At 35.2% G+C, this 12366-nt stretch overlaps 1 protein-coding gene across 11 annotated transcripts in view; it reads right to left on the bottom strand.

The window, feature by feature from the left end:
* Nucleotides 1–12366, bottom strand: part of MTMR2 (myotubularin related protein 2) — a 115685-nt gene that overhangs the window by 23787 nt on the left and 79532 nt on the right. For all 11 annotated transcript variants that reach the window (XR_012333352.1, XR_012333351.1, XM_073808279.1 and 8 more), the window contains 2 exons: nucleotides 11630–11779; nucleotides 10687–10875 (listed from right to left, as the gene is read on the bottom strand). Coding sequence is in view for 9 of the 11 variants with exons in the window: in XM_073808279.1 (XP_073664380.1) it covers nucleotides 10687–10875; nucleotides 11630–11779 (339 nt within the window). In the remaining 2 variants the exon portion in view is untranslated. The remainder of the gene's footprint in view (nucleotides 1–10686; nucleotides 10876–11629; nucleotides 11780–12366) is intronic.

Here is a 12366-nt window from a genome sequence, read left to right as displayed (position 1 = left end):
GGAAAACTCCACAGGAAAATGTGGCTGGCTCAAGGCAACTTAACACAACCACGCTCTATCACATGTTCTTCATAAAACAAGAATATACTCTCACCCTGACTTCCTTTTGTTAAAATTATATGTGGTAACATAAATTTCCCTATCCATATTTCAAGTCCTACTCAAACATAATTTCATAAAGAAGACTGAAGTCACCAGACCAGCAAGCTCCATGTGCAGGGACTAGTTTACCCCTGGCCCATGCTTCTTCACCTCCCTTCCTCTTCACCTTTTAATCTTAATATTTGCAAAGTGCTTTGGAATCATAGTGACTGGCTTCTATTATAACCACACAACTACTATTAAACAAAAAGACTGAACAAGTATAAAAGCACAGAGTATTACCGTATAATACTATCACTATTTTCAAAGATGTAAATCTACAAGTACAGAACAGAATGAGAAATATTTGGTGTTCACAATAAGCTATGGCTGGAGAACTAAATTTTTCTGGATTGAATCTTTCTCTATTTTAAGAAAAAAATATTCTCCTACCTTATGTATAAAATATGCATCCTGTCTTATGGATAAAATCATGCTTCTTAGAGCACTAATGGAAAAAAAATTAGGAAGATACAGGAACAGCCACTGTAGTTATACAAAATTAAGAGATTACACCTTTGAAAACAACAAAACTCACCTCTTAACCAACAACAAATTACCAAAGGAAGTTCAAGTTTCCTTTCTGACACTGATAGTCTGGGAAATAGTTCGGAGTTAAGAATGGTACAGGTACAAAATTAACAGTGTTTCATTAGGTACCTGTTAACATGGATTACTTCTGGAAAGTGGGATAGGACAGGCAAGGGGTAAAGGGACGTTCAAATTTGTTGCAACAAATCCTAGAAACATGGCAGTAGTAGCAACTACACAGAACCTGTCACAAAAACACACAGAATGAAAATGCTCTGGAATCAGATAGTTATACAACTTTATGAATATAATAAAAACACTGAAATACATACTTTACAAGAGTGCATTTTATGGCGTGTGAATTATATTTCAATATAACTGATATTTTAAAAAATAGAGCAACTAGATAGTAAAATCAAAAACACACAAAAATCATTCAAGACAGAACTGGAGGACAAAGCATTCCATCAAACCCCAAAACCACCAACAGTCACAAGATCTAGATGCTATCAGCAAATGTGTGAAGGAACAAATGGATATAAGATGGAGTGGAGAACGAGAGACTCACAAGAGAGTCTTATAATTTGTAGTGTTTGTTCTGTTTCCTTGTTTTAGCTTTCTTCCTCCAGAACTACAGGGAAGAACAACAGATCAATCTAAGAAGTACCACGGAAACCAGGAAGGGTTCTGCCCAGTCTAACAGCCGAGTTATTAGAGAAACTCAGAAATGAAATGAGACTTGGGAACAAATTAGAAATAAAAGAAAAAAAAATCAGAAATAAAGACTACATTAGAAGAAACTCAAGAGCAAATAAACACAATGGATATTAAATTAAAAGAAACAGACAGTGAAAAGCAAAATATAAAACCAAAACAGGAATAGAAAGCATAAAAAGGATTCAAGAGAAAGTGGCAAATGATGAAGATAGGCAAAGAAGAGCCAGCACAGGAATAACAGGAGTCCAGAAGAAGCAAGCCATACATGGAAATGAAACAAATACTAAGAACTATGATTAAAGAAAAAATTCATGAAATTTTTAAATTGGAAATTACCAATTAAAATAGCATACACGTATACTTGATAATATAGACCCAGAACACAAAACATGAAGACATATTCTGGCAAAATAACTGGACTTCAAAGAAAAAGAAAAAACAAAATCTTTCACAAATCCAAGTAAAAAAAGTGACTTAGAAGGAAAGGAAATTTAGTTTATCATCAGACTTTGAAACTTTATGCCAAAAAAAACGCAACATATTTAAGACATTCAATAAAATCAAATGTAAGCCAAGAATTTTATGCCCAACAAAACTAACTCGAATATAAAGGACATAAAGCTGCTATCAGCATACAAATACTCAGAATATAGTTCTTATGAGCCTTGCTGAAACATTTACAAGAGAACAACTCCAGACAAAAGAAAAAGACCAGAAAGACATCCATATAAGAATTGGTTATTGGCACAAAATATTTAGCTACTTGTAGAAGTCAGGGGTAAAAGGCAAAAAGTATGTGTACAAAAGGGAGACTATGTAAAGTCTACACATGCTCTGATGACATAAATATAATACAATTCATTTTAAAATGGGAGCAAATGGAAAAAAAATTAACTTTTCAGTAAATGTACTGGTGATGATACTATTAATACTGTTATTCTAAGACCATGGTGGGATAAAGCAAATGAGTAATTATGTAGCATACTAATGTTATTATCCCCTCTGTCTTTGAGAATCGGGATTTCTGGTGTGGAAGGAAGAAGATACACATGTAACTTAGAAGAAGTTATGTAAAAACTCTAGTACTGAATTTAAATTGAAAGCACCAGTATGAACTCATGAGGTATAATACTTTATCTTTAAAAACATATGTCTCCTAGCTCTATCCACTGAAAAGACTTAGAAATTAGACCAACCCAGCAAATAATTATCCTTAGCACCCAGATTATGGTTTGAAATACCACTTCCTACTAACAGAAACCAGAACTTCTTAGAGAAATGGTTATTCTAAGCCTGTGGCAGGAAACATACAAGATTTCCTGATGAGTCTGGTATACCTTGTCATACCAGATAGCAAAGATTACTATGGCTATGTCAAAAGAACTCAGGAGGTAACTTGAAAAGTGCCCCTCAGACCAAAGGTGGGAATTTTTTTTTTCAAAAATACCATCTGCAATGAATTAGAAATTGTTGACTACATATAAATACATGCATTCATAATGACACTTAAAAAAATTAGTCACCCTCATGGGATGGTAAGGAGTAAATTCATTTTTGGGAAAACTGATAAATAAGGAAAAAGAATCAAGCATTTATCCTGGCTTTCTTATATGAACTGAACTGCTGGTTAACCAAAATTTAGATAAGAGAAAGTGTTTCTTTACAGAAAGAGTTCAACTAAGCTGAAAAGGAAATCATGAAATCAGAATATCACCATTTGGCAACCCCAGTGAATTAACACATCTCGGTACAGAGCATGAACAGCTGCTGATATCCCAAAAAGAAGAATCAGCCACAAATTATGTGCCTCCTGATATATCCCCTATAGCCTTGCCAAAGGAGTTGAACCTGAATCTGAATAAACCTCTGAATTCATGTGAAGGAAATTCAGAGAACAGAAGAAAGTTGAACCATACCATAATACAATCGGCAAAACCTGGACTGTGGAAAACTCTACAATAAATTATATTGGAGTGAAGGAGGGAGGGAAGGAGAAAGGAAGGGCAAGGGGAAGACTATAGATGAAGAGAGACTTAAAAGACATATCAAATACAATACTTGAAAAGGCAAGGCTAAGAGTCTAGAGATGTATACACTTCAGTAATAAAAGTATAAAGTAATGTAAGAAGACTACTATAAAAGTTAGGATAGTGGTTACTTTTAGCAGGGGTAGAAGGTAAATTTAATTGCTGTAGGGCACACATGGAAGACTTAGTGGCTAGTACAGTTTTAATTCTTGATACGGCTCATGGTGCAAAAGCAGTTGTCATATTCACACTGACAAAGCTATAAAAAATGTTCTTACTACAAAGGTAAAAAAATACTTGTTGCAATAAGGATATATACTTTTGCAAATTTTAAAAGGGAGATGGTGGGGATATTGGGTGAAGGCAGTAAAAAAGGGCAAACTTCCAGTTAAAAGATAAGTAAGTAGTGGTGATGTAATGCACAACATGATGACTATAGTCAACGATACTATATTGTATATTTGAAAGTTGCTAAGAGAGTAGACTTTGAAAATTCACAAGGAAAAAAAATGTAACTGCGTGAGGTGATGGATGTTAACTAAACTTGGGGGGGGGTGATCATTTCACAATATATGCATATATCAAATCATTATGTTGTACACCTTAAACATACACACTTTTCTATGTCAATTATATCTCAATAAAATGGAAGGAAAAAAATATATCAAACTGGTAAACTAACCTTCCCGAAGAATGCTGGCAATATGTAACAAAACTTTTAAAAATATGCATACTTTAAACTATGATATAGTAATGGTATATCTACAAAACTATTTTATGGAAATAAAGATGCCAATGAAAGATACTTATTTTAGCTATATTTAAAATACTAAATACTTAAAGACCTAATATTAGAAGAATGATTAACTGCACAATGATATAGCTGTATGATGAGTACTATTGAAGTTATTTCAGGGATATTTCATGAAAAGAAATAATTCATATAGAGAGGAAAAACAATGAAATATAACAATACATAAATGCACAGAACAGTGGGAGAAAATATATCAAAGATTAGTGATTATAAGTGATTTTCATTTCTTTGCTTTGTCTATGCCTTCCTAGATTTTTGTTGTCTATCACATATCAGAAGAATGTCCCAACAGATAAAATATATCAGAGTCTTTTCAAAAAAGAGATTTCTGTAGTGAAATATGCATGGGAATGACTTAAAAAATAAGATGACACCAAGACAAATATTAATCAAACTATCAAAAACTAAATACAAGAAAAAATATTAAAAGCAGCGAGGGAAAAACAACAAATAACATACAAGGGAATCCCCATAAGGTTAACGGCTGATCCTTTGCAGAAACTTTGCAAGCCAAAAGGGAGTGGCAGGACATATTTAAAGTGATGAAAGGGAAAAACCTACAACTAAGATTCTCTACCCAGCAAGGATCTCATTCAGATTCGATGGAGAAATTAAAACTTTTCCAGACAAGCAAAAGCTAAAAGAACTGAGCACCACCAAACCAGCTTTACAACAAATGCGAAAGGAACTTCTCTACACAGGAAACACAAGAGAAGGAAAAAACCTACAATAACAAACCCAAAACAATTAAGAAAATGGTAATAGGAACATACATATCGATAATTACCTTAAAAGTAAATGGATTAAATACAGACTGAAAGTGAGGGGATGGAAAAAGATATTCCATGCAAATGGAAATCAAAAGAAAGCTGGAGTAGCAATTCTCATACTGGACAAAATAGACTTTAAAATAAAGACTATTACAAGAGACGAAGAAGGACACTACATAATGATCAAGGGATCAGTCCAAGAAGAAGATATAACATTTGTAAATATTTATGCATCCAACACAGGAGCACCTCAATATGTAAGGCAAATGCTAACAGCCATAAAAGGGGAAATCGACAGTAACACAATCATAGTAGGGGACTTTAACACCCCACTTTCACCAGTGGACATATCATCCAAAATGAAAATAAATAAGGAAACACAAGCTTTAAATGATACATTAAACAAGATGGACTTAATTGATATTTATAGGACATTCCATCCAAAAACAACAGAATACACTTTCTTCTCAAGTGATCATAGAACATTCTCCAGGATAGATCACATCTTGGGTCACAAGTCAAACCTTGGTAAATTTAAGAAAACTGAAATTGTATCAGGTATCTTTTCCGACCACAATACTATGAGACAAGATATCAATTACAGGAAAAGATCTGTAAAAAAATACAAACACATGGATGCTAAATAATACACTACTTAATAATGAAGTGATCACTGAAGAAATCAAAGAGGAAATCAAATAATACCTAGAAACGAATGACAATGAAAACACGATGACCCAAAACCTTTGGGATGCAGCAAAAGCAGTTCCAAGAGGGAAGTTTATCACAATACAATCCTACCTCAAGTAACAAGAAAAATCTCAAATAAACAACCTAACCTTACACCTAAAGCAATTAGAGAAAGAAGAACAAAAAACCCCCAAAGATAGCAGAAGGAAAGAAATCATAAAGATCAGATCAGAAATAAATGAAAAAGAAATGAAGGAAATGATAGCAAAGATCACTAAAACTAAAAGCTGTTTCTTTGAGAAGATAAACAAAACTGATAAACCATTAGCTAGACATCAAGAAAAAAAGGGAGAAGACTCAAGTCAACAGCATTAGAAATGAAAAAGGAGAAGTAACAACTAACACTGCTGAAATACAAAGGATCATGAGAGATTACTACAAGCAACTGTATGCCAATAAAATGGACAACCTGGAAGAAACAGACACATTCTTAGAAAAGCACAACCTTAAAAGACTGAACCAGGAAGAAATAGAAAATATGAACAGACCAAATCACAAGCACTGAAATTGAGACTGTGATTAAAAATCTTCCAACAAACAACAGCCCAGGACCAGATGGCTTCACAGGCGAATTCTATCAAACATTTAAAGAAGAGCTAACACCTATCATTCTCAAACTCTTTCAAAATATAGGAGAGGGAGGAACACTCCCAAACTCATTCTACAAGGCCACCAGCACCCTGATACCAAAACCAGACGAAGATGTCACAAAGAAAGAAAACTACAGGCCACCATCACTGAAAAACACAGATGCAAAAATCCTCAACAAACTACTAGCAAACAGAATCCAACAGCACATTAAAAGGATCATACAACATGATCAAGTGAGGTTTATCCCAGGAATGCAAGGATTCTTCAATATACGCAAATCAATCAATGTGATAAACCATATTAACAAACTGAAGGAGAGAAACCATATGATCATCTCAGTAGATGCAGAAAAAGCTTTCGACAAACCTCAACACCCATTTACAATAAAAACCCTCCAGAAAGTAGGCATAGCAGGAACTTACCTCAACATAATAAAGGCCATATATGACAAACCCACAGCCAACATCATTCTCAATGGTGAAAAACTGAAACCATTTCCTCTAAGATCAGGAACAAAACAAGGTTGTCTGCTCTCACCATCATTATTCAACATAGTTTTGGAAGTTTTAGCCACAGCAATCAGAGAAGAAAAAGAAATAAAAGGAACCCAAATTGGAAAAGAAGAAGTAAAGCTGTCACTGTTTTCAGATGACATGAGAATACACAGAGAATCCTAAAGATGCTACCAGAGAACTACTAGAGCTAATCAATGAATTTGGTCAAGTAGCAGGATACAAAATTAATGCACAGAAATCTCTTGCATTCCTATACACTAATGATAAAAAAATCTGTAAGAGAAATTACGGAAACACTCCTATTTACCACTGCAACAAAAAGAATAAAATACCTAGGAATAAACCTACTTAAGGAGACAAAAGACCTGTATGCAGAAAACTATAAGACACTGATGAAAGAAATTAAAGATGATACAAACAGATGGAGAGATATACCATGTCCTTGGATTGGAAGAATCAACATTGTGAAAATGACTATACTACCCAGAGGAATCTAAAGATTCAATGCAATCCCTGTGAAACTACCAATGGCATTTTTCACAGAACTAGAACAAAAAATTTCACAGTTTGTATGGAAATACAAAAGACCTGGAACAGCCAAAGCAATCTTCAGAAAGAAAAACAGAGCTGGAGGAATCAGGCTCCCAGACTTCAGACTATACTACAAAGCTACAGTAATCAAGATAGTATGGTACTGGCACAAAAACAGAAATACAGATCAATGGAATAGAAGAGAAAGTCCAGAGATAAACCCACACACATATGGTGACCGTACTTTTTTGGCTCAGCGGCCATGGTTCACGGGCCCAGCCGCTCCACGGAATGTGGGATTTTCCCGGACCAGGGGCATGAACCCGTGCCCCTTGCATCAGCAGGTGAACTCTCAACCTTTGCGCCACCAGGGAAGCCCTGGTGACCGTACTTTTGATAAAGGAGGCAAGAATATACAATGGAGAAAAGACAGACTCTTCAATAAGTGGTGATGGGAAAACTGGAAATCTACATGTAAAAGAATGAAATTAGAACACTCCCTTACACCATACACAAAAATAACTCAAAATGGATTAAAGACCTAAATGTAAGGCCAGACACTATCAAACTCTTAGAGGAAAACATACGCAGAACACTCTTTCACATAAATCACAGCAAGATCCTTTTTGACCCACCTCCTAGAGAAATGGAAATAAAAACAAAAATAAACAAATGGGACCTAATGAAACTTAAAAGCTTTTTGCACAGCAAAGGAAACCATAAATAAGATGAAAAGTCAACCCTTAGAATGGGAGAAAATACTTGCAAATGAAGCAACTGACAAAGGATTAATCTCCAAAATTTACAAGAAGCTCATGCAGCTCAATATCAAAAACACAAACAACCCAATCCAAAAATGGGCAGAAGACCTAAATAGACATTTCTCCAAAGAAGATATACAGATTGCCACCAAACACATGAAAGGATGCTCAACATCACTAATCATTTTAGAGAAATACAAATCAAAACTACGATGAGGTATCACCTCACACCAGTCAGAATGGCCATCATCAAAAAATCTACAAACAATAAATGCTGGCGAGGGTGTGGAGAAAAGGGAACCCTCTTGCACTGTTGGTGGGAATGTAAATTGATACAGCCAGTATATACGGAGAATAGTATGGAGGTTCCTTATAAAGCTAAAAATAGAACTACCATACCACCCAGCAATCCCATTACCAGGCATATATGCTGAGAAAACCGTAATTCAAAATGAGTCATGTACCACAATGTTCATTGCAGTTCTATTTACAATAGCCAGGACATGGAAGCAACCTAGCTGTCCATCAACAGATGAATGGATAAAGAAGATGTGGCACATATATACAATGGAATATTCCTCAGCCATAAAAAGAAACGAAATTGAACTATTTGTAGTGAGGTGGATGGACCTAGAGTCTGTCATACAGAGTGAAGTAAGTCAGAAAGAGAAAAACAAAACCATATGCTAACACATATATATGGAATCTAAAAGAAAAAAAAAAAGATTCTGAAGAACCTAGGGGCAGGACAGGAATAAAGATGCAGATGTAGAGAATGGACTTGAGGACATGGGGAGGGGAAAGGGTAAGCTGGGATGAAGTGATAGAGTGGCATGGACAGATATACACTACCAAACGTAAAATAGCTAGCTAGTGGGAAGCAGCTGCATAGCACAGGGAGATCAGCTCCGTGCTTTGTGACCACCTAGAGGGGTGGGATAGGGAGGGTGGGAGGGAGGGAGACACAAGAGGGAGGAGATATGGGGATATATGTATAGCTGATTCACTATGTTATAAAGCAGAAACGAAGACACCATTATAAAGCAATTATACTCCAATAAAGATGTTAAAAAAAGACGAGGAATGTAATATTTTGCTCTACCCCCTTTTCTGCCTTATATGCCTCTCTCCATCTCTCATCCTAGATAACATCTTAAGTCTCATTCCTGCTAATTCATGGTATAAGGTTTACGGAAGGGAACAAGTAATTACTGGAAAAATACATGCCAGTCTCTGGGGTACCAGCTTCATATACACATTGCCTCATTTCTCCTTTAAGGGGAAATACTTACAGTTTAACAGAGAATGTCTGAAATTCACAATGTCCTCAAAACACTAAATAGGACAGAAGTAATTAGGTACATGATCCATAATTTAATTTAAGGATGGTCACCCCAGCTCTGTTTATAATAGCAAAAAAAAAAAAAAAAAAAGAACCTAAATACCCAAAAACAATTGGTGTTAGTAATTATCATTATCATGTTACAGATATTTATTGGCATAGAAAAAAACAGCACCAATTAAAAAAAGGAAGTTGCAATTATCCCATTCTGTCTCAAATATATGTGTGCACGCATCTGCACATGGGCCTGGATGTATAACCAAGATTTAATGGTGTTTCTCTCTTATTTAGTTATAGGATTTGGGGTGTTTTAGTTTTGGGGGGACTTTTGGGGTTTTTTCTGCTTGTATGTGAGGCAATTTTTTAAAGCTAAATTGCATCTCTTCTCTTTCCTTCTCCTAAGGTAGATTTTGGCAACTGGACTAGAATTTCTAGTTCCACAATGCTAATATTTATTCTATAGCAGAAATCAGGACCACTGCTCCAGCTAACTGCAAGTTTTCAGTCTGAATAGCTTGTACAGGTGGAGGGCTGCCAGAAGAGGGCAGCACTGGTCACTGAGAACACTGCATGATTTCTACAACAGTGCTGTGCAGACTTCTTTTGTCAGTCACAAGCTCAGTTTATTGTCCAGTTTGGAGAAGGGAAAGAGAAACTAGTAATTGATGAATACCTATTTCTTACGTAAGTAAGCAGGATTATGCACTATTTTTTATCAGGTGAGTTTTGCCCCTAAAACAACCCTGTTAGTTATTATGATTCTCATTTCACAAATAAGCAAATTAAAGTTACTAAAAGGATTAAATAACTGACTCCACATTATACTGGGATTGACATGTACACACTGCTATATTTAAAACAGATAACCAATAAGGATCTACTGTATAGCACAGGGAACTCTGATCAATATTCTGTAATAACCTAAATAGGAAAAGAATTTGAAAAAGAATAGATACATTTATATGTATAAATGAGTCACTTTGCTGTATACCTGAAACTAATACAACATTGTTAATCAAGTATACCCCAATATAAAATAAAAAAAAAAAATTTAAGTTACACTATCAAGTAGAAGAGTCAGGATTAGAATCTACACTTTTATCATTGAAAAGCCCAAAGTCTTTCTAGTGCACTGTGGCTCCCACCAAACTCATGAAACTGTAACTATAATCCTAATTACTGGAAGACGATCTCACCTTATTGGCAACAGCATTAACACTTGGCCGGGCGTCAAATATAAACATTTTATGAGATTGGGCATTGGAGTCCATGATGGCTTGAAGGTATTTTTCATCTTCTTTGCTTCGCTTCCCACTTACCCCTACCATGGGCTGGCTACACCGAGTGATTGTGGCTTGACTTTCAGGATGAATCCATGATAAAACCTTAATGGGGGGAAAAAAGTGGCAACACACCCTTTACATGCTCCTCTGTTTATAAGCCTTCTGAAAATCATTACTCTATAAAACTCTGCTTTCTAATTGGATTCAAAGGCTAGCCATAAAAGGATATACGAGGCTGCTATGAAAATCATCACCTTTCTTTCAAGCCAATACTAGCATGTGGAAAACTTGGTCTAATTCATTAATCAGATATTGATTTATGAAAGTCACTGATTATTGGAAGTGTGGTCTCTAGAAAAAAAATAGATTAAAACGGGGCTAAGTAAACCCCACTTTTAAAGTCTGAGTACTGTATCAGCAAAACTGTCCAACTATACAGTCTTCAGAATCTGAATTTTTGTACCTAAAATTATTTGAGCTATCTTTCTAGAACACAGTAATTCATCACAAATTTGTAAAGTTTTCTTCTTTCTAGGATTTAAAGGAAAAAAAGCATTTATCACCATGACCAAAGATGTATAATAAGATAAAGAAATAGTGAATACAGAGCCAACTTTGTTTTCAAGTTAAGAACCATGCAGCTCTCTAATATCCATCTCAAATTCTCCAGAAACGTCTTTAGTCCAAGTCTTTCCTCTGGTTTAAATTTTACTAAATAACACATTCTCTAATATCCCCAGAGAAGACCTGCTGCTGTAGCTATTTTTAATCCTGCAACCATTCTCCCATTTGTCATCCTCATCATTATGTGAAGTACAAAAGCAATGGGAAAGTTTCAGCACAGCTTCGCACTTACTGGGATACGGCCCCGTGATCTGAAGGATGCCACTCTCTTTAATTCTTCATCAGGAATATTTGCCGGCACAACCAAGAGGGCAGGGTATGTATCACAAAGCTCATACCGTTCATTTATCTTTGTTATTCTCCAGCTTTCATTTGGAATTCCCTACATGTGAAATAAAACATAAGACAAATTACTGCCCAACAAAAATATTTTAAAACATCAGAACAGAAGCCTCCTATTCAACTTCTCTTTTCTCCACTATGTATCACTTAAGTTGTTGGAATAGTTATTGTCTGCCTGTGGTGACCAGGCTTTTAGGATGAGATATTCTAACACAGGGATCTGTGTTCATTTTGGCATTCAATTTTACGTTAATAGATTTATTAAATCATTAAATACTGATTGAGTGTTGGGTCTGTCCTAAGCACATCAAATGAAAAGCAAGGAAACAGTAAGACTGAAAGTGTTCTTGTCTTTAAAAAGAACACAGTCTCATACAGTTTGACTGGTGAGTAATTCTGCTGCCATTCATCTATACAAAGAAATTTCTGAGGGCAGGCACCAAGAGTCCACCAGAATGCTACATACATGTTTATCACTTATATACCCAAAGTGAATTTTACAGTATTAATAAAATGTTGCTGATATAAAACATATTTAAAAAAACAAGGAAGTAATAGAAGGCAAAACCAAAAAAAAAAAGAGGCAAGAGAAACACTTAAAACAATTTTTTAAAAACACATCAATTA

Source organism: Tursiops truncatus, chromosome 8 (assembly GCF_011762595.2).
Source record: "Tursiops truncatus isolate mTurTru1 chromosome 8, mTurTru1.mat.Y, whole genome shotgun sequence".
NCBI classification, from domain to species: domain Eukaryota; kingdom Metazoa; phylum Chordata; class Mammalia; order Artiodactyla; family Delphinidae; genus Tursiops; species Tursiops truncatus.
This window is presented reverse-complemented; position numbering and strand designations above follow the sequence as displayed.